Raw genomic sequence first — 17,908 nt, 5'->3', positions numbered from 1 at the left:
TCGTCACCCTCCACCGCGAGCACGAATCCAAACTTCTCGAAACCATAGCGGACTTGAATCTCGAGACAGTCCTCCTCGTCGAGCAGCGCGAGCCCATCCTTTGATACTTTCGTGTGAGCGAGGACGATGGCATTCGCGAGAGGATATGCTTCCGCAAGAACGGCCTTGATCCTGGCGAAGAACGCGAACTCGCGGCTGTACTGCGAGATCTCATCGCCGCACATCGTCGCCCCGTCCAGAGCCTTGATCGTTTGGATGATCAGCCACTCCCTCGCTAGCCGGACCCGAGGATCCGGAGCTGGGCCTGTGATCGTCCCCTGTCGTTTGATCACGCAGCGGCGCAAGATGAGACTCCGGAGCAGTGGCGATGAAATGCGAAGGTTGTACTTCCGGCCGCCATGATCTTGTTGTGGCGATTCCCTCGCCGCGAGAACGCCGTCGGCGATGAGCTCTCGAAACTCCGCCACCTTTCCAGCATCGCAGTGGAGGCCGCTCGTCTGGAGGAACTGGAGGAGATCACTGCTTCGCTGCTTGAATCTCTCCAGAGCCCGCTTGTAACCAGCTCGACTGAAAGCGTATGCACCGAGGTCGCTGTGATGTGACCAGAGATCCTGGGTCTTGAAAAACTCGTGAGCGACCACTCGATCGAGTACCACCACGACTAAGCCTTTGTGGCCGCCTGTGAACGCCACCACCGCTTCAGCCAAGCGCGCCACCTCGAATCTCTGCGCCGCCGCTGGAACGAGCTCGCCGGCTGCTTGGATCAGCAACCTTTTAACCTCTTGCCGCGTGAAGCCTTGGCATTCTGCAAGATACTCGTCTGGAAATGGCTCGCGCGTGATCATGCTGCAACCATCGTTACAACGCCGACTTTCGAGGAGATCCTTCACCGTCTCGATCCCAACCAGCAGCAATCCTTTCAAGTTGTAGTCGCCCATCCTTCTCCTCATGTTCCTGAGCGTGCTGAAAAACCTCCCAAGGCACTCGGCGGAGGCACCCAGCAGCGATTCAGCTCGATCCAGAATGAGCGTCACGGGGACCATCTGCGACGCCGTCTTGAGAAACAGCATCCGGAAGCTCAAGTCGGTGTACTCGTCTTGCACCCGGCGAGCTCTGAAGAACTGCGGGCACTTGGCGTGCAACGAGTCCCAAAGATATCCCCAGAACTTGCTCTCGCTCCAATCCTTTCGGAAGAACAGACCATCCAAGTAAACCACGATCGCGGAGAGGCGCTGCCGGACGGCTTGCGCGGCCGTGGTCTTGCCGCTCTGGCGCGGGCCACACAGCACGCAGTACTTGCCTTGGGAGAGCATGGAAGCGACCTCGGCGATCGCTGGAAGTGCATTCACGTGAAAGTTGACGGAGGGCCGGACTATGGTGCCGAGGGCGAATGATTTGCGGCGAGGGCAGCTTCGCTCCACGCGGTACTTGAGGCCGGGCTTCAAGCTTTCGCAGCTTTGCATCGTCGCTGGTGCTACCAATCCGTCCTGGACGATGGAGATCTCCATGAAAGGCACCGAGAACTGCATGGATACCAGGCTCTTCACTTCGTCAACTTTGGTGCCTGGATTGAAGGACCAGGCGCTGTTGAAGCCGTGGACGTTCATGACAACGCTCTCCTCCTCGTCCCACTTGCGCTTCGCCATTATAACCCTGGTTATAATTTACTATTAAGAAAAGAAATTAAAATCTTAAATTCTATTCAAAATTAGTATTTAGTTAAATCACAATATATAATATGGTACAAACTCATAAACTTGGAATTATTTTGAGTGAGCATAATATAGTAATAAGAATACAGTTACACTTTTCTTGATTTTATTACTTATTCTTCTAACAAAGCTTGAGGACAGTAAGTGAGGCTTTGCATAGAAACACAAAGTTGTTGCCTGTGTAGTTAAATGCAGTGGTGACAATCACTTGTCCAATTGAGTATGCAAAATCTCCAATGCCTCCATTCACAATGTATTTGTTCGTTAACCGTGTAAAATCTGTATACCCTGCCACAGTAAAATATCCAGAAGCTGGTGTGGTGAAATTAAAATCGGCCTGAGTAAATTCCTGGCCTGCGCTGGGAACTGCAGTGTATCCTTCCATGCGACCGATTTCTGGAGACGTATACTCAAAACTTGAGGTTAGCTTGCGACTGAAAGCAAAAGTATAGCCAAAACTATATGGAGGGAATTGACGTGCAAGCCCTGTCACAGGAGTTTCGTTAACTTCAAGAGAACTGTTGATCGCGGTACGAATGGTATGAAGATAGAAATCAAATTCGAGCAACCTTTGTTTATAACCATAGCATGTGGAATTTAGTAAATTTATATCTAGAGATAAAGCTAGCTGCAAAAACAAAGGGAATTACTAACAGGTAAAGAACCTATTAGTAAAATTACCTGTGCGAGTGAAACAATTGCTAATACAACTAAAAAAATTTTCATTATGGTACCCAAGCTGGAGTAAAACTTACCAGAGATCTTATTATATCGCTAATAGGTACCAAAACTGGTGGTAACCAAACAAAGTTGAAAAAAATGTAAAAGTTTGGTACAAAATAAAATAAAACAAAGAAAAAACTTGCCTTTTAACTCCTCTGATAAAAGAGGATGTAGGCTGAAGAATCAACCGGGTCCTGTACAGAAGTAACGCTACTATCGTTGTAACAATACCAGCCATTGTCAACACTTCTACACGTCGCGGTGTAGTGTCCATAGCCTAGTGATCCAAAATGCGAGCAAACACCATATAAATCATACGTTGCCTGCTGCTGAGAAAAATGCCTCTTGGCAGTCGTGCTGCAAACATCAAGCTATAGTAACAGTCTTCCAATCGAAAAAAATGAAATTTTTACCTCATGAAACTGCTAAGATCAAGTCCATTGAGAGGATACACAACGGGCCGGTCATCCTTTCTGTAGGAGCGTGGTTCTACACCATAGAATCTCTGAGAAACAAAAGAGAAGAGAACACCATGAGATTGCTTGAAGAAATTATAAGCCAACTTGTACCTTGATGTGAAGGACTAAGACCGAAGGAGCCCTGTAAATGCTGAGTTTCTTGGTAGAGATTTGTGGAGCCTGCAGTTAAGAAAACGAGGATGAAGAGACGTAGATCTTTGACGATGCATCTGTGTAAAGTTCCCTTATTATTTGATAACGAGGATGAACTCTACGTACCTTGCAACCGGAACAATAGTACTTGTTGGACGGGTCCAGTGTCTCGGGAGCGACAAACGCCGAGAGACAATCCTCGATCGTCATCCTCGAGCGGCTGCTGCCGAAGTTCCTGAAGTTATCAGAGCCACCGCTCTTTGAAAGTGGGAGTGACAAATCCAGGAAAGGATCAAAACAATGCGACTTTCTGTGGCACACCGAGCATTCTATGGTACTCTGCAGCTGTCCTGTCAGGCAGGAAATTGTAAGCTATCAAGAAGAAAAACAAATAAACAAAAAAGTTTACCGCAGAAGATATCCTGAATCACGGAGTTGTTCCACATTTTGTGATGTTCCCAGCAAATATCTGCAATCTCGGCTTCCGGTGTTGTGGGAGGAGGCTCTGGACATTTTGGACGCCCGGGTGGTTTTCGATTCAATGCTTCGTGAAGCCCATCAATAATTGTTCGCATCGCCTCCTGCATTGCATTTTGATATATGAAGGGAACAAAAAACCAAATGAAAGAAGATCTCGTACCTGAGCATCGTGTTGTCGATTCCCAGCAAACTGGGGTGACAAGCCTTGCAAGCTCTGTAGAAGCATTGACGCACTGGCAGTCGAGTACGATGGTTTTCCACAAAGGTCCTTGAGAAGCTGGCGAAAAGAATAAGCCAGCATTTCGGACAAGCTAGCCGTGTCTCTCCTGCTCCTCGCTGCGGCACCTTTGGTTTGGATCAACTCCGAAAACGGTCCTAGAATTGCTGACGAGAGCGGGACTGTGTGTGCCAAGCACTGCAAGCAGCTGTTTAAGAAGCAAGTGTTCCCCTCGTTCATCAGACCCACTAGACCTGCGACTTGCCTTCCCTGAATGGAAGATCTGCTGTTCAAGCTGTTGCTTCTACTTCCCCGGGAGTCTTGAAAAGAGGACTGTCTCGTTCGCAAGTTCATCTCAGTAAATGACTGTGAGAGCCCGGTTCCCGACGACGAACAGCCCCCACTATTGCTCAGCCTGCTACTTGACCGGCCACCTTCTTCGTATTCATCTTCACCGCCTCGAGACCCTGGTTTCTTCCCTGGTTGTCGCAAAGGCATGGAGGAAAATGAAAAATCATTCCATCCGTCAGCTTCGTCTTTGGTTTCTATAGCCCTGACTGAAGTCCTGCTTGGGAAAACTGGTTCGTCCTTAGGAGTTGTCGAGGATTGCGTGGAAATGCTGCTACTCCTTCCATATCTAAGTTCGTGAAGATCAGAAGCCGATGGCCGGCTCGTCTCTGCAAATCTGCTGGCTGAACTCGTGCTGGAGTTCCTCCTGCTGCTATTTGGAGCCGAAGTGTCTACCAATTCCTTCTCAAAGTTACGAAACAAGGAACTGGCCCTGGATGAGTCCCTCCTGTGTTCTGGAGGTGTCCGACTAGGCCTGGTTTCCTCAACATACCTTTTGGGAGCCAGACTTTTAAATTGCACGGGTAAAACGGCTGTGTCGCTGCCTTTCATGCTACATTCTCCATTCCACGCACAATGTGCCTAAAAAACGCGACTTTTAGAGAGTGCCATGCTACGATTGCTAAAAAGAAAAAGCGCTCACCTTTGCTTCGCGCTGCTGCCTTGCCGCCAACCGCCCTCCGCTCATACACGTCACCCCAAAAGACAGGGCTCTTTTTTGCGTCAACCCTAACTCGGTCAGTTCGAATCCTGGACAGATGAAACACGAATATTCACCACTTTGATTTGAAGCAAGGAAGCAAGGTTACCTCACGACGAAGGAGAAATGAAACGAGAGCTGGTTCCTCTTTGCACGAACTAGGAGAGCTTCCTGGAAAACCAAGAGTTAAGACTAGAGCTCTGCAAACCTTAAAGAAGTGGCAGAAAAAACAAAGGCTTGCAAACCTGACGCTTGAGAAAAGAAGCAAAGAGTTAGAACTAATCAAGAAGAAACACAATACATATCCTTACAAAGAGAAAGAAGTATAGAAAGAAACGAGCTGGTTCTGCTTTGCACGAAGTCCTGGAAAAAAAAAGAGCTTAGTAGCATTAGAGAGTTGAAAAATAATTTTGCAAACCTGTGATTCTGAGGGAGGAAAATGGAGGTGGTCACCAGCAATCGTTGCACGTACAGGATCCATCGCGGAAGACATGGTAGCGGCTGAAGTCTCGGACAGTGATCTCTCTTTTCGTGAGCTTGGAGATGTTCTTCACCGCGGTGTGGCAGTCGGGACACACACTGAGGTTGCTCACGACTCGCAGTGGCGTTCCCTGTTTGGTACTCAGCAGTCCGAAGCCAATCGCCAGCCTCTCAGAGTGGTCGGACGATGGATCACTTTCCTCCTGAGCATTAACGTCATGTAACTCCTGAAGAAGATTTCTGATGGCCTGAGTCTTTGGATGAAAAGAAGCTTCTCCTTCCACGAACTCGTGAACTTTGTTTCCGACTTCGATGTAGCTTCGACCGGATGCTTTTTTCATCCCCCGCTCTTCCATGGCTCTTCTCACTCGTTTGGCTTCGTCGTGTTTGCCAGCGAGAGCGTACATGCTCAAGAGGACCACGTAAGGAGAAGCACTCTCCGGTAGCATTTCCAGTGCCTCCTCTGCGACCCGAGGCCCCTGTTCCAAGTTCCTGTGAAGCTTGCAAGCTCCCAGCAGTGTCATCCAGGCGATGAAATCCGGATAGAGCGGCATGGTCCTTACAAGTTCTTCCGCGTCTTTCAGCCTTCCTGCTCGTCCCAACGAATCCACCATGCAAACCCAGAGCTCTAGAGTCTGCTTGATACCGTGGTCGTCGCTCATGGTGAGAAAGTAACTCCTGGCATCATGCAGCAAACCGGTGTGAGAGCAAGCATGCAAAATGCTGGTGAGAGTCACATCGTTAGGACACACACCTTCCAGATTCATGTCGCGAAACAGCTCCAGTGCCTTCCGACCATGCCCGGTCCGGGCATACGCCAAGATCACGGCGCTCCATGAAACAACGTCTCCTCTAGACAGCGTTTCAAAGATCAGCTTCACGTCCTCCAAGCTCCCACACCTGGAGTACATGTTGAACAGCGCAGTGCTAAAAATCACGTCGAAGTCGTAGCCAGTAGCTCGTTGGTGGACGGATTTTCCCACTGCGAGAGCCCCGAGATCAGCACAAGCGTCAAGAACACTAGAGAAAGTGAACTTATCCGGCCTCACACCTTCGCAGTCCATTCTCCAGTAGAGCTCTAGTGTCTCCTTGCCATGCCCGTTCTCGGCATACGCAGCAAGCATGGCGTTCCAAGCCACTCGGTCCTTCCTTTGCATCGAGGAGAAAACACTGCTAGCTTCTTCCAGGCTACCACACTTGGCATACATGTCAAAGAGAGCCGTGGTGACGATGGTGTTGAGCTTGCGACCGGAGAGTTTGATCTGTTCGTGAATCTTCCTGCCTTGATCCAGATCTCCCAGGCTCGAGCACGCGCTTAGAACTGTGGAGAATGCAAAGCTGTCCATCGCGACGCCTTCCACGCCCATTCTCTCGTAGAGATCCAAGACCTGTGAGGGATCCCTGTTGTGGAGAAGCGCTGCCATCATGATGTTCCACGAGAACTCGTTCCGGCGAGGAATCCCGTTGAAGACGATCCAGGCCTCTTCCACGCTCCCAAATCTCCCATACATGTGAACCAGGAGATTGTTGACGAAGGTGTGGGATCGATCCAGCAGCGCGCTGGCCAGGAACTCCGCGTGAATCTGGCGGCCGAGAGAGAGCGATCCCGCCTGCGAGCACCTCCGGACGAGAAATGCGTAGCCGTCGGTGTTCTCCGCGAGCGGCGAATCGGCAAGACCTAACTGCTGCTTTAGGCGGAGGAATCCCGAGCTGGAGCTCACCGATTTGGAATGAAGATGCGTGGCGCTACTCCCGATTACTACCCCATCCATAGCCAAATATTTCTAGGGTTCTTGAGAGTATCGAAAAAAATGGAGGGAAAAAGCCAAGCTCCTGGTCTAGGGTATGAGATTGCCCGGGCGCTGAGGCTCTTCCGCGATCGCTCCACTCCAGACAAGGTAGCATTCCTCTCAGCTCTAGATTCTGGCCGCGATCTCCCCTCCGGCCGCTTGAATCACTCCTCTGGGCTAGAATGCGGGCATGAGATCGGCAGTCCACAAGAAAATCTCGTGTTCTGGACCCGTCTATTTGCGGAGCACGCCAAGAAAGGCCAGATGGAAGCGGCGTTTCTTTCGCTGAGGCGGATGCTGAGCGAAGGAATCCTGCTCGATCGAGTCGCCGCTTCGATCGTTCTCAAGGCCTGCCACAGGCTCGAGCTAGGAGAAGCGATCCACTCCTGGATCGACGAATCCAGGTTCGCGGTGGATATTTTCGTCTATGTAGCGCTCATTCACATGTATGGCAGATTCAACCGGGTGGATCGCGCGGAAGAAATCTTTTTTGCGCAAGGCGATCATTCATCCGCGGTAGCCGCTTGGAATTCCATGCTAGCGTCGTATGCCCGGTGTGGGCATTCCAGCGACGCGCTAGAGCTATACGAGACGATGCAGCTGCTCGGGATCAAACCCAATGGCATCACTTTCGTCACGGCTTTAAGCTCGTGTTCTTCGATCGACCATGGTAGGCTCCTTCACGCTCACATTCTCGAGAGTGGCTTCCAAGCCCATGCTATTGTTTCTAACGCTCTTCTCAGTATGTTTGCGAGGTGTGGCTGCCTAGACGATGCTGGCGTGATCTTCCGGGAGATGAAGAACCGAGACTTAGTTTCATGGAATCTGATGATCGGCCTCCAGCAAGAAGAACACTGCGCTCTCCGGTGTTTCCAAGCCATGCTGCTTGAAGGTTTGTCTCCAAACAGGATCACGTTTCTTGCCATTCTGAAACTCTTGGCAGGACCATCGAATCTCCGGGCTGCGAAGAAGATCCATGGCTGGATCCGTGAGAGCCTGCTTGAATCCAACACGGAAATCGCGAACAGTCTCTTGAGTGTGTATGGTAAGTGTGAGAGTTTGGACGACGCGGTGATGGTTTTTGACGAGATGATCCACAGGGACATTGTGAGCTGGAACACTTTGATCGCAGCGTTTGTACAAAACTACCATCACGATCATCGAGCTGTGGAGCTTTTGTGGAGAATGCAGCAACTTGGCGAAGCTCCGGACCGGATCACGCTCGTAAGTTTGCTCCAGTCTCAAGAACTGACGACGATGCATGCTGTTCTTGGTGTAGCTCGCGATTGGAACTTGTCGATCGATCGTGTCGTTGGCGACGCGCTGATCCACACTCTGAGCTCAAACGGCGACATCGAATCGGCCGCGCTCCTCTTCGACTTCATGGGAAAGAAGGAGGATTTAAATCTATCATCGTGGAATGCGTTGATCGGAGCAACATCTCGGCGCTCTGGCGATAGCACCCTCGAGATCTTCCGGAGAATGCAGCAGCTCGGGGTAAATCCAGACTCCATCTCCTTCTCAAGCGTGATCTCTTGCTGCAGCCACTTTGGTCTCCTGGATCACGGCGTCCAGATCGCACAATCGATCGCTCCAGACTATGGTATTCTCATTAGCCTCGAAAACTATAGCTGTGTCGTTGATCTTCTTAACCGTGCCCTGTTTTAGGGTTCCTCCTTTAGGGTTTAAGGAAGCCTAGGGCTTTACTCTCGCGGCGAGATGGAAGAGCCGGCTGTGGCGGACAATGGGAAGCGCAAGAGGGATGGGAATGGAGCTGCACCGCCGGACACCAAGCACAAGGTGGATGTGTCGGAGTATCGAATTCTCCGAGAGGGCGACGCGGAAATTCTACAGCATGGGAACGATGTGTTTTACAACAAGACGCAAGTAAGTGATATGTTTTTTTTTCTTCTTTGATTTAGCGGTGTGTTCTTCTACCAGGTTGTCAACCGAGATATGTCCATTGCGGTGCTTCGATCGTTTATAGCTAAGCGTCAGGAGGAGCACATTGCGAGACAAGCTGCTATCAAAGCTAGGAATTCAAAGGCCGCGACTGAAGAAGTCGTCGAAGTTAATGGTAGTGCTGGTGAAACTTCTACCAAAGTGGAGGCGACCTCTAGCTCTGAAAATAACATCGCGAAGCCGATTCGTGTGCTCGAGGTACATTGTTTCTCGGACTTGGTTTATTTTTTCTCTTAATTTTTGTTCTCTCTAGGCTCTAGCAGCTTCGGGATTGCGCGCTTTGAGATATGCCCGAGAAGTCGAAGGTATTGCCTCCGTGCTTGCGCTCGACAGTGACAAAGGTAAGGCTTCCACTATGTGCTACATGAGAGGTGTTTGAGCGTTTTTATTTCGCAGTTGCGGTGGAAGCATGCGCCAGAAATATCAAGCTGAACGGATCTGTTGCTGCATCTAAAGTAGAAGCTCAGCAAGCTGATTCACGGGTTTATATGCTTACTCATGAGAAACAGTTCGATGTGGTAAGTTTTGCATCAGGTGAATGCGGCGCTCTATAAAGCTGTGCAGGTTGATTTGGATCCATACGGCTCGCCATCGATTTTTCTGGACTCTGCGGTTCAGACAATCGCCGATGGTGGCATGCTCATGTGCACTGCCACTGACATGGCTGTCTTATGTGGTAACAATGGAGAAGTCTGCTACTCCAAGTATGCTTCACGGGCTTATTCAAGTATATATGTGTATTTATGTTTGTTGTCACAGGTATGGGAGCTATTCTCTTCGTGCAAAGTATTGTCATGAAATGGCTCTTCGAATTTTATTGGCGACTATCGAGGTTCGTGGTCTTCTTATTGTTTGTAACATTTTTATTCTAACGTTTGAGCTTCAGAGTCATGCCAACAGATACAAAAGACATATAGTACCAGTACTTTCTCTTTCGGTGGATTTTTACATTAGAGTTTTTGTGCGCATATATACGTAAGTAGCTCTCGTATCGTTTAAGTTGATGTGAATCTGTGCACCATACAGATCGGCAAATGCAATGAAGCAAACACCCAGCAAGCTTGCTTACGTATATCAATGCGTTGGATGTGACAATTTCTGCCTGCAACCCTTGGGTCGAATTGTGCAGAAGGTACTATCGACGCAATTCTTTTGTATTTGACACTTCTTTCTTTTTTTTGGTGATGAAGAACAACAGCACTCGATATTTACCTGGTCTGGGGCCTACTGTACAACAGCAGTGTGAGCACTGTGGCAAAAACTTCAACATGGGTGGACCAATGTGGGCCGCTCCTATTCACGACACAGAATGGGTATCCGCGATTCTTTCCCAAGTTTGTGAAGCAAAAAAGCGATATCCCGCGTTTGACAAAATTCATAGCATACTAACAAGTGTGTCGGAGGTAAAGTATTTTGCTTTTGAAGTCAAAAGTATAACTGGCGCGTGTTTTTGCAGGAATTAATAGACGTACCACTTTATCTGAGCATCCATGAATTGAGCGCAACGCTCAAGTGTACACCTCCTTCGGCTATAGTCTTCCGCTCTGCCGTTTTGAATGCTGGCTACCGCATCTCGGGAACCCATGCCTCCCCTCTTGGTTTCAAAACTGACGCGCCTATGGAAGTGATATGGGATATCATGCGCTGTTGGGTGAGCTCCTCTCTCTCTCTCTCTCTTTTCTCTCGCTCTTGTTTCTTACAAGTCGTATGCAGGTCAAAGAACACCCCGTCAAAGCTCAAAAGGAAGAAACTCCCGGAACCATTATTTTAAGCAAGGAAGCTAAATTACAGGTGCTTCGTAGATTTTTTAGCTCAAGCGAGATTTTTGTTAATGAACTCTTCGTGTGCTCCAGGCGGACTTCTCTCGAGCTCGTGGTGCTCAAAGCAAGGCACAAATGAAAGGCGTTGCCCGGTTCCTTCCCAATCCAGAAGAGAACTGGGGACCAAAAGTTCGTGCAGGCCGGCACATCAAGCCCAAGCATGGCAACCTCCTCAACACCGCCACCGAAGGCAAGAGTTTTGAGAATCCAGCCGAGAGCGACGACAAGCAGAAAGAGGCCGGGTTGTAACGCGGTACCAAAGGTACGATTTTTTGAGTTTAATAAACTGACAAGGTTTCGCAGCCGTAGATCTATGGCCTCGCGATTCCCACACGGAAAAACGCTTCCCATTGAGGTGGTCTCGACAGTTGTGAAATAGGGCTCTGGTTGGCGTAGAGAGAATGGGATGGAAAGGCTTTGTGGAAGGCTGGATAGCTTCAGTAGTAGCAGGAGTGTCGACGCATCCGCTAGATTTGATCAAAGTCAGAATGCAGCTCCAGGGAGAACAGGGAAAGATGCAGGAAAGCTACATGAATCCATTCGTGATGGGAGCGAAGCTCGTCCGGGCAGAAGGATTTGCAGGACTCTACGCTGGTGTGTCAGCGGCAATGCTGAGACAGACTCTATACGCCTCGACGAGGCTGGGGATTTACGACATGCTCAAGCACAGGTTGAGCGGCGATAGTGGCTCGGGTGGCGGAGTTGTAGGTGGTGCGGATCTTCCACTCTTTCAGAAGGTTGCTGCTGCTCTGATCGCCGGAGGGATCGGTGCCGCAGCTGGAAATCCCGCGGACGTTGTCATGGTGAGAATGCAAGCCGACGGTAGGCTCCCGGCGAAAGAACGCAGGAGCTACAGGAACGCTTTCGACGCTCTCTCCCAGATGGTGAGAAACGAGGGGATCCTGTCGCTGTGGAGGGGCTCCTCTCTCACGGTCCAGAGGGCGATGATCGTCACCGCGGTGCAGCTTGCGAGCTACGACCATGTCAAGGAGACGCTGGCGTTTTACAAGATCACCAACGAGGGCATCGCCACGCACCTGGTGGCGAGCTTGACGTCGGGGTTTCTCACGTCGGTGGTGTCGGAGCCGATCGACGTGATCAAGACGAGGGTGATGAACATGAAGGTGGTGTTTGGGAAGACGCCGCCTTACAGGAATGCTATCGATTGTGCCATGAAGACGATCCGGTCGGAGGGAGTGCTTGCGTTGTACAAGGGGTTGCTTCCGTGCTTTGCTCGGCAAGGTCCATTTGCGGTTGTGCTCTTCATCACGCTGGAGCAAACCAAGGAGATGCTCAAGGATTTTTGAGATCTGTCCTTTCGTGTGAACTTTCACATTTTCTGAAAAACAAAGTAAAGAACATTTCAACTTGTCATATACTACTTTATGTGATGTAGTTAATTTCCAGAGTAGTGAGTTAAATTTATTACGAATAAACAATCCTAATAAAAATGTGATTCTCAATTATCTTTTTTTTCTAAAAGATCTTCCAAAAAAAATGTAATTGAAATTAATGTTTTTCAATTTGATGAATATTATCTCATGGAATATGAATATTAGTATTAACATCTCTTTTGAATAAAAATAATAATACTTTTTAAAAATATATTATCTATATTACTTGATGTTTGTTTTAGTTCCAGAGCCGTGGTGAACATTATTTTGTCTTGTGGGCTTTCTTCGAATTAGTGAACATAATAGATTAAAGTATTTTATATTTTTTTCCTCTTTAAAATCTATTGTAAACTTTTATTAATGTTTTGATGTCAATAACTATTTTCCTATATTAATAAAATATAAATAATTATTAAACAGAAAAACTCAATAATCAAAATTTCTAATTAACTTTTATGTTCTTTATTAAAAAAATTTTAAAAACCTTTGTGAAGTGTCAATATTTTAGGCAATGAGTTTCAGCTGAACTTTTTTTAAAATCATTCTTTTCTAACTATTCATTATATCATATGAGTTTTTAAAATAATAATCTGGAATATTTTTAAAAGATATAGTCTTCCACAAAAAATTAAAAAATTATAAAGGTACATTAAGTAAAAAGATACTAAATCCTTATACAATTACTTTTTCTATATTACTAGTTTATATAGATACATGAGCATTTTAAACTTTTGAATTGGCAAAGGCAAATTAAATTTTTCTAAAATTCTAGAATAATAGCTAAATTGAATATATTTTATGATAATAGATTAAAGATATTTTATTCATGATATAAAAACTAGTTAATAAGTTATTAAACTAATGTATTTTTTAAGACAAATTCAAAAAATATAATATTTTTTAAAGAACATCAATAACAATATTTCTCCCACAGTAATCTTATTATCTAAATGATAATTAAAATTTACCTATAACACCTATGATAGATCCTTTTTGTGGATTAGATTATCTCATTTTTATTGGAAATTTTGTGAAACTATTATCTACATTTAATTTGCTTTTTGTTATCTTTATCTAAGTTGATTCTTCAGATACCTTTAAGAACTGACAGATCAAAAATTTATATATTTCCCCAATGAACCAATAAATTTTATAAATTCTTGCCTGCTCTCACTTGACATTTATATGGGAAAAAAAACTTTTATATAGGTTACTACTTTTGATTATTCTTCCTTCTATGTTTATTAAATGATCATCTTTTTGTGACAAGCAGATCTAGCTCCTGACATTACCCAGTCCATGGAATGAGCATAAAGGGCACCAACCAAAAGAAGAATGGGAGAAACCATTGTTTATGTAATAAAATGTAATTAGGAATTCTCCACTTTTAACCTTTTGAACTATAAAAAGCTGGCAAAATAAGGGCAACGCAATTAGGTCTGCTATGGAGGAGTACAGAGAGAAGCCTTTCTGGCGGCAAAAGGGGATGAGCACAAGCGCTATGGTGGAAGAGATTACGCGAATGTGCTCAAGGTACGAGAACCTAGGAGCTCCAGAAAAGGATTGGGCAGCGAAGGTTTACTCACCTCGAGCCACCACAGAATGGCTCTTTCAGGTGAACAAGATCGAGGGCGAAGGCTTTGATACCTTGGAGGAGACCCAACAAGCAATTCACAAGGATGGAGTCCTGGATATGGAGATGCACGACGACTGTGACGAGAGAATCAAGAACGTCTGGGGGCTGAATCAAGCACTGGTTCCATGGTTCTTTCGACCAGGCGAGGAGAAATTTGGGAGCGGATGGATTGGTTTGCTTCTCGAGTCTCACAAGTCGATGTTTTGTTTCACTCGTCCCAGCATCGCGGGGAGATTGAGGAACTTATCCGAGGTTGTCTATGTAGACACCAAAGACGGCAAGCATTTCTTCATGAAACCCGAGAGAATCGATTCAGCGCTCAGGGGTCTCATGAGGAAGACGAGCAGAGATCTCAGCAAAATTCTCAGTGGCAGCAGATCACAGGAAGACAAAATCACGAAGCTACTGAAACTCGGCGGGAGGTTCTTCTTCCAGTACGAGAGCATCCATCCCTTTGTGGATGGAAACGGGAGAACTGGAAGGATCATGCTGGCACACATCTTGCAGAGTGTGACGATGGTTTCTCCCAATGTTCTTCTGGTTGACAAGGCTGGAGGAAGCTGGCGAAAGGCTCCCGATTTCGTGGACAGGGATGACTACCTGGAATGTTTCCGGATTGCTCAGGGCTCGGTCGATGAAGTCCCAAGGGACATCACTGCGATGGTGATCGAGGGTGTTTACGTGGGATGGAAAAGATTCTTTGGTGCCCTTGAAGCTGCGTTTCCCAGCATTCGCGTTGAGAATAGACTGGATCATGCTCACTCGAGACAATCAAGTCCAGTCGAAGATGGTCGTCCAAAGAAACGAAGAAGGAAGAGCGATAAAAGGTCTTAAATTCCTTTGGTTGGTTAATATATCACTAGAAATTTCCGATCTGCCGGAATCGAACCAGCGACCTAAGGATCTCTCAACAGCAAGCACTACAGTCCTCCGCTCTACCAACTGAGCTAAGATCGGTTGTCTTTTAACAAATAGCAGTTTAAAGTTCTAAGCACCTATAAGCTAATAGCTCCGGTAAGATTGGGTTCTATGGGATTCACTGCTAGAAATGCGGCCAAGAGGGCTCTGATCGGAAAAAATGAGGAGAAGTATTCGTGGACAAGGAGAAGGATTCGATCGAAAACCTGGCGTGCATTTTCTGTCACTCTCATTAAGGTATGGAGTTTTTCCTCGGTTTCTGTTCATTAGCTAGAGTTTTGTCTTCCGAAAAATGTATATGGACTTGGAGAGGAAATGAGTGATCCTATAGGCTTGGGTTGCTGGTCACATCTGAGCTTCACGATGGAATTTAGAACTTGTCGCATTGATGGTCTCATTGCTGGAAGAAACGAAGTGCATAGCAAGGCCACCCTGATCACCTCCAGGATCTCGAGCTCATAATATTGCGACTGTGATCCAAGCCTAGGATCAACAATCTTGGAGACTGCCAAAGGGAACGAGTCTTGAACCCACTCTTGAAGTGTGGAAGTGATTCCAAACATTCCACTCGTCGGAGACTTGCCTGTTACTAGCTCCAGCAAGAGAATCCCATAGCTGTAAACATCACCTTTGGTGGTAATGCTCGCGGAGTTTCCATATTCTTGGAAAATGACACAGAAACAACACATTGTCAGGACAATGGATATCGATACAAGTTTGATATAGGACATACCAGGTGGAGTATAACCAATGGAGCCTCTAAAAGCACTGATCGTTGCATGCTCGTCCGGTTGAGCGATCCTTGAGATGCCAAAGTCTGTGACGTGGGGCTGGAAGTCCAGATCCAAGAGAACATTGGCCGGCTTTAGATCGCAATGTATGATCGGTGAATCAAACTCTTGGTGCAAGTAAACCATCCCGTTTGCCACGCCGAGAGCGATAGAAAACCTCGTCTCCCAGTCAAGCGTGCCACCTTTAAGATGCTGCTCAAGGCTTCCATTGGGTAGAAACTCGAGAACGAGAGCTTTGGCCTGGCTCGACCAGCAATGTCCCAGCAATCGAACAAGGTTCCTGTGTCTCACTTGGCTAAGAATCTTCACTTCCGCGAAGAAACTTTTGCTCACTTCGTTACCAGCCATGTCGAGCCGTAAGAGCTTGACTGCTACAAACTCTTTGTTGAGTTTGGCTTTGTAGACGCGGCAGAAGCCACCAACACCGATGAGATTTTCCTGGGAGAAATCATCCGTGATGTTTCGAAGTTCCTCGGCTGTGAAGGACATAAGTGGCCCGGCATATTCTCGTAGCTCTTCGGCGTGATCATCTCCCTCTGCCATAGCGACTGGATTATCTCGAGAGAAACAGCAACGTAGTGTCAACCAAGTCGCGACCAAAATCACCACGAAGCACGAACCACCAATGGAAGCCGAAATGATGATGATCCTTGCCTTGTTACCACCAGCTTCTCTGGAATCACACGTCCTGTTAACTGGGGCTCCACACAGTCGTGCGTTTCCAGCAAACGATTCTTCCGTGAACGACTTTAGAGAGCCTTCGTCGGGAACACGACCTTCGAGGTCGTTCATGGAGAGATTTAACGAGACCAAAAACCTTAGCGATCCGAGCGAGCTTGGGATGGAGCCTGTGAGCCGATTCAACGAGAGGTCCAGTGACTGCAAGCCCACGCAATCGCCCAAGCTCTCGGGGATCTCCCCGGAGAAGTTGTTCCCCTGGAGAGAGATGTTTTGCACCACCTGGAAATCGCCAAGCCAAGCTGGTATCCTGCCGCTGAGGGAATTATATGCCAAGTTAAACGCGAGCTGGATGTTCTTGAGGCTGGCAAGAGTGGAAGGCAAGCTGCCACTTAAGCGGTTGTGCGAGAGATCCAAGTTGATGAGCCTCAAATTTCCAAAACTTGGTGGTATGCTCCCGGAGATGATGTTGTGATCCAAAGTTAAGTTGGTCAGGCCAAAGCTACCAATGTTTTGTGGAAGAGGACCCTCGAGCTGGTTGTGTGACAAGTCTAGAGTTCCCAGGCTTCGGCATCCGATCATTTCTTCCGGAATCCTTCCCGAGAGAGTGTTGTTGTTGAGATAGAGCTCCTGTAAGTTTGCGAGCGAGCCGAGAGCTCTTGGAATGTTTCCCGAGAGCCTGTTGCTGGAGATGTCGATGTAGTAAAGGCTGGTCATGTTGCCAATGTGGGGAGGAATGGAGCCTTCGAAAAGGTTGGACTGGATGCGAAGTTGCTGGAGAAGAACAAGCCGATCGAGCTCGGGTGGTATGAAACCGGTGAGAGAATTGTTCCTGATGCTCATGATCTGAAGGTTTGTACAGTTCGTGAAGAAAACCGGGAAGGATCCAACAAAGTTGTTCGTGAAGAGCCGAAGGATTTGCAACCTGGAAAGCCGACCGAGCTCCGGAGGGATAGCCCCGGAGAGAAAGTTTTGGCCGAGGCTGAAATAGTCGATCCTGGTAGCGTTTCCTAGCGAGGCCGGGATGGGTCCTTGGAGGAGATTGTTCCACAGGTCAAGCCTTTGAAGCCCAGGAAGCCTGTCCAAGTGAAGAGGAATCCTACCACTCAGCTGGTTTGATCCGAGCGAGATGTTTGCCAGCGACGAGCAATTCTCCAGAGTTTGTGGAATGCTCCCGGTCAAGTTATTGAGCTCCAAATTGAGAACTTTGAGATGCTGGAGCCTTCCCAGCTCCAAGGTAAGACTTCCCTGGAGGAGCCTGTTTGGCAAGATGATGGACTCGACATGATCTTGTTGGTCACACTGAATCCCTGTCCAGTTGCAAAACCCAGTCCCTGCGATCCAGTTCCTCATCGCCCCACTGCCATCGAGTAGACCCTGCTTCAAAGCTAGCAGCACTTCTTCGTCGCTGTCGCAGCTGATGCTACCAATCCCGAGACCAAAAACCAGGAGAACCATCGCTATGAAAACTCTCGCCATGGCTACACCATCAGCGCCTAAGACTTACCATCCCAGAAAAACGAAACCTTGCCTGCTTTTTCTTCTTGAGCTGCTTAAAGTCGCGAGTCGTGATGCCCACGAAGGCATCAGGCCATCAGGTGCGCAGGCTCAACGATGGCAAGCTCATCTGAGGTACTCGCAGGTTGCC

The 17,908-nt window shown here is 47.7% G+C and overlaps 7 protein-coding genes and 1 non-coding gene across 11 annotated transcripts; 3 read left to right on the top strand and 5 right to left on the bottom strand.

Annotated features, from left to right (window-relative positions):
- Positions 1 to 1,787: 1,787 nt before the first annotated feature.
- Positions 1,788 to 2,498, bottom strand: LOC112341771. Its single transcript, XM_024662440.1, has 2 exons — positions 2,394 to 2,498; positions 1,788 to 2,340 (listed from the first exon to the last, which is right to left on the bottom strand). The coding sequence occupies exons 1-2, from the start codon at positions 2,436 to 2,438 to the stop codon at positions 1,834 to 1,836; spliced, it is 552 nt and encodes a 183-aa protein (XP_024518208.1). The 5' UTR covers positions 2,439 to 2,498; the 3' UTR covers positions 1,788 to 1,833.
- Positions 2,499 to 2,578: 80 nt separating this feature from the next.
- On the bottom strand, positions 2,579 to 4,939 carry LOC9638345 (ubiquitin carboxyl-terminal hydrolase 2). Of its 3 annotated transcripts, XM_024662438.1 has the most exons (9): positions 4,901 to 4,939; positions 4,735 to 4,841; positions 4,585 to 4,673; positions 3,687 to 4,524; positions 3,456 to 3,627; positions 3,173 to 3,396; positions 3,005 to 3,123; positions 2,849 to 2,940; positions 2,579 to 2,792 (listed from the first exon to the last, which is right to left on the bottom strand). In XM_024662438.1, the coding sequence occupies exons 2-7, from the start codon at positions 4,777 to 4,779 to the stop codon at positions 3,019 to 3,021; spliced, it is 1,473 nt and encodes a 490-aa protein (XP_024518206.1). In that variant the 5' UTR covers positions 4,780 to 4,841; positions 4,901 to 4,939; the 3' UTR covers positions 2,579 to 2,792; positions 2,849 to 2,940; positions 3,005 to 3,018. The 3 variants fall into 3 exon arrangements, with proteins under 3 accessions (XP_024518206.1, XP_024518205.1, XP_024518207.1); XM_024662437.1 differs by having other exon boundaries at positions 3,687 to 4,673; XM_024662439.1 differs by lacking the exon at positions 2,579 to 2,792 and having other exon boundaries at positions 2,927 to 2,940; positions 3,173 to 3,391; positions 3,687 to 4,673.
- Positions 4,940 to 5,012: 73 nt separating this feature from the next.
- On the bottom strand, positions 5,013 to 7,043 carry LOC9638891 (pentatricopeptide repeat-containing protein At3g12770). Its single transcript, XM_002988501.2, has 3 exons — positions 6,323 to 7,043; positions 5,210 to 6,253; positions 5,013 to 5,154 (listed from the first exon to the last, which is right to left on the bottom strand). The coding sequence occupies exons 1-2, from the start codon at positions 7,041 to 7,043 to the stop codon at positions 5,241 to 5,243; spliced, it is 1,734 nt and encodes a 577-aa protein (XP_002988547.2). The 3' UTR covers positions 5,013 to 5,154; positions 5,210 to 5,240.
- An 88-nt stretch (positions 7,044 to 7,131) lies between these two features.
- On the top strand, positions 7,132 to 8,738 carry LOC112341765 (pentatricopeptide repeat-containing protein At1g11290, chloroplastic-like). 2 transcript variants are annotated; one of them, XM_024662408.1, is made up of 5 exons: positions 7,132 to 7,465; positions 7,517 to 7,731; positions 7,805 to 7,953; positions 8,005 to 8,558; positions 8,606 to 8,690. In XM_024662408.1, the coding sequence occupies exons 3-5, from the start codon at positions 7,806 to 7,808 to the stop codon at positions 8,675 to 8,677; spliced, it is 774 nt and encodes a 257-aa protein (XP_024518176.1). In that variant the 5' UTR covers positions 7,132 to 7,465; positions 7,517 to 7,731; position 7,805; the 3' UTR covers positions 8,678 to 8,690. The 2 variants fall into 2 exon arrangements, with proteins under 2 accessions (XP_024518176.1, XP_024518175.1); XM_024662407.1 differs by having other exon boundaries at positions 8,005 to 8,738.
- LOC9638890 (probable tRNA (guanine(26)-N(2))-dimethyltransferase 2) lies at positions 8,718 to 11,184 on the top strand. The gene is made up of 12 exons (XM_002988594.2): positions 8,718 to 8,948; positions 9,003 to 9,221; positions 9,277 to 9,364; positions 9,420 to 9,541; positions 9,588 to 9,727; positions 9,783 to 9,855; positions 9,910 to 9,998; positions 10,050 to 10,155; positions 10,214 to 10,426; positions 10,480 to 10,674; positions 10,737 to 10,814; positions 10,877 to 11,184. The coding sequence occupies exons 1-12, from the start codon at positions 8,781 to 8,783 to the stop codon at positions 11,090 to 11,092; spliced, it is 1,707 nt and encodes a 568-aa protein (XP_002988640.2). The 5' UTR covers positions 8,718 to 8,780; the 3' UTR covers positions 11,093 to 11,184.
- A 36-nt stretch (positions 11,185 to 11,220) lies between these two features.
- LOC9638889 (mitochondrial uncoupling protein 5) lies at positions 11,221 to 12,217 on the top strand. Its single transcript, XM_002988593.2, has one exon. It carries the CDS (start codon positions 11,245 to 11,247, stop codon positions 12,148 to 12,150), a length of 906 nt encoding a protein of 301 aa, XP_002988639.1. The 5' UTR covers positions 11,221 to 11,244; the 3' UTR covers positions 12,151 to 12,217.
- Positions 12,218 to 14,741: 2,524 nt separating this feature from the next.
- Positions 14,742 to 14,830, bottom strand: TRNAY-GUA. The gene is given in 2 exon segments: positions 14,742 to 14,777; positions 14,794 to 14,830. It is a non-coding gene; the product is annotated as a tRNA-Tyr (tRNA).
- A 154-nt stretch (positions 14,831 to 14,984) lies between these two features.
- On the bottom strand, positions 14,985 to 17,758 carry LOC9638343 (LRR receptor-like serine/threonine-protein kinase FLS2). Its single transcript, XM_002988500.2, has 2 exons — positions 15,525 to 17,758; positions 14,985 to 15,452 (listed from the first exon to the last, which is right to left on the bottom strand). Exons 1-2 carry the CDS (start codon positions 17,737 to 17,739, stop codon positions 15,058 to 15,060), a joined length of 2,610 nt encoding a protein of 869 aa, XP_002988546.2. The 5' UTR covers positions 17,740 to 17,758; the 3' UTR covers positions 14,985 to 15,057.
- Between the last annotated feature and the right edge of the window lie 150 nt (positions 17,759 to 17,908).

This window comes from Selaginella moellendorffii, unplaced genomic scaffold, assembly GCF_000143415.4.
Source record: "Selaginella moellendorffii unplaced genomic scaffold, v1.0 SELMOscaffold_89, whole genome shotgun sequence".
NCBI lineage: Eukaryota > Viridiplantae > Streptophyta > Lycopodiopsida > Selaginellales > Selaginellaceae > Selaginella > Selaginella moellendorffii.
Note: the sequence above shows the minus strand (reverse complement) of the source record. Positions and strands in the feature narration are given on the sequence as shown.

Coding starts and splice junctions, on each gene's coding strand:
- LOC112341771 (XM_024662440.1), bottom strand. CDS start 2,438: ATGAAAATTTTTTTAGTTGTATTAGCAATTGTTTCACTCGCACAG. Junction 2,341..2,393: donor CAATTGTTTCACTCGCACAG/GTAATTTTACTA, acceptor TTGTTTTTGCAG/CTAGCTTTATCTCTAGATAT.
- LOC9638345 (XM_024662437.1), bottom strand. CDS start 4,779: ATGAGCGGAGGGCGGTTGGCGGCAAGGCAGCAGCGCGAAGCAAAG. Junction 4,674..4,734: donor GGCAGCAGCGCGAAGCAAAG/GTGAGCGCTTTT, acceptor CGCGTTTTTTAG/GCACATTGTGCGTGGAATGG. Junction 3,397..3,455: donor GATTCAGGATATCTTCTGCG/GTAAACTTTTTT, acceptor CCTGCCTGACAG/GACAGCTGCAGAGTACCATA.
- LOC9638891 (XM_002988501.2), bottom strand. CDS start 7,043: ATGGATGGGGTAGTAATCGGGAGTAGCGCCACGCATCTTCATTCCAAA. Junction 6,254..6,322: donor CTGGAGAATGGACTGCGAAG/GTGTGAGGCCGG, acceptor GGGCTCTCGCAG/TGGGAAAATCCGTCCACCAA.
- LOC112341765 (XM_024662407.1), top strand. CDS start 7,806: ATGTTTGCGAGGTGTGGCTGCCTAGACGATGCTGGCGTGATCTTCCGG. Junction 7,954..8,004: donor CCAAGCCATGCTGCTTGAAG/GTTTGTCTCCAA, acceptor AACTCTTGGCAG/GACCATCGAATCTCCGGGCT.
- LOC9638890 (XM_002988594.2), top strand. CDS start 8,781: ATGGAAGAGCCGGCTGTGGCGGACAATGGGAAGCGCAAGAGGGATGGG. Junction 9,222..9,276: donor AGCCGATTCGTGTGCTCGAG/GTACATTGTTTC, acceptor TGTTCTCTCTAG/GCTCTAGCAGCTTCGGGATT. Junction 9,365..9,419: donor TGCGCTCGACAGTGACAAAG/GTAAGGCTTCCA, acceptor TTTATTTCGCAG/TTGCGGTGGAAGCATGCGCC.
- LOC9638889 (XM_002988593.2), top strand. CDS start 11,245: ATGGGATGGAAAGGCTTTGTGGAAGGCTGGATAGCTTCAGTAGTAGCA.
- LOC9638343 (XM_002988500.2), bottom strand. CDS start 17,739: ATGGCGAGAGTTTTCATAGCGATGGTTCTCCTGGTTTTTGGTCTCGGG. Junction 15,453..15,524: donor CATTGGTTATACTCCACCTG/GTATGTCCTATA, acceptor TCATTTTCCAAG/AATATGGAAACTCCGCGAGC.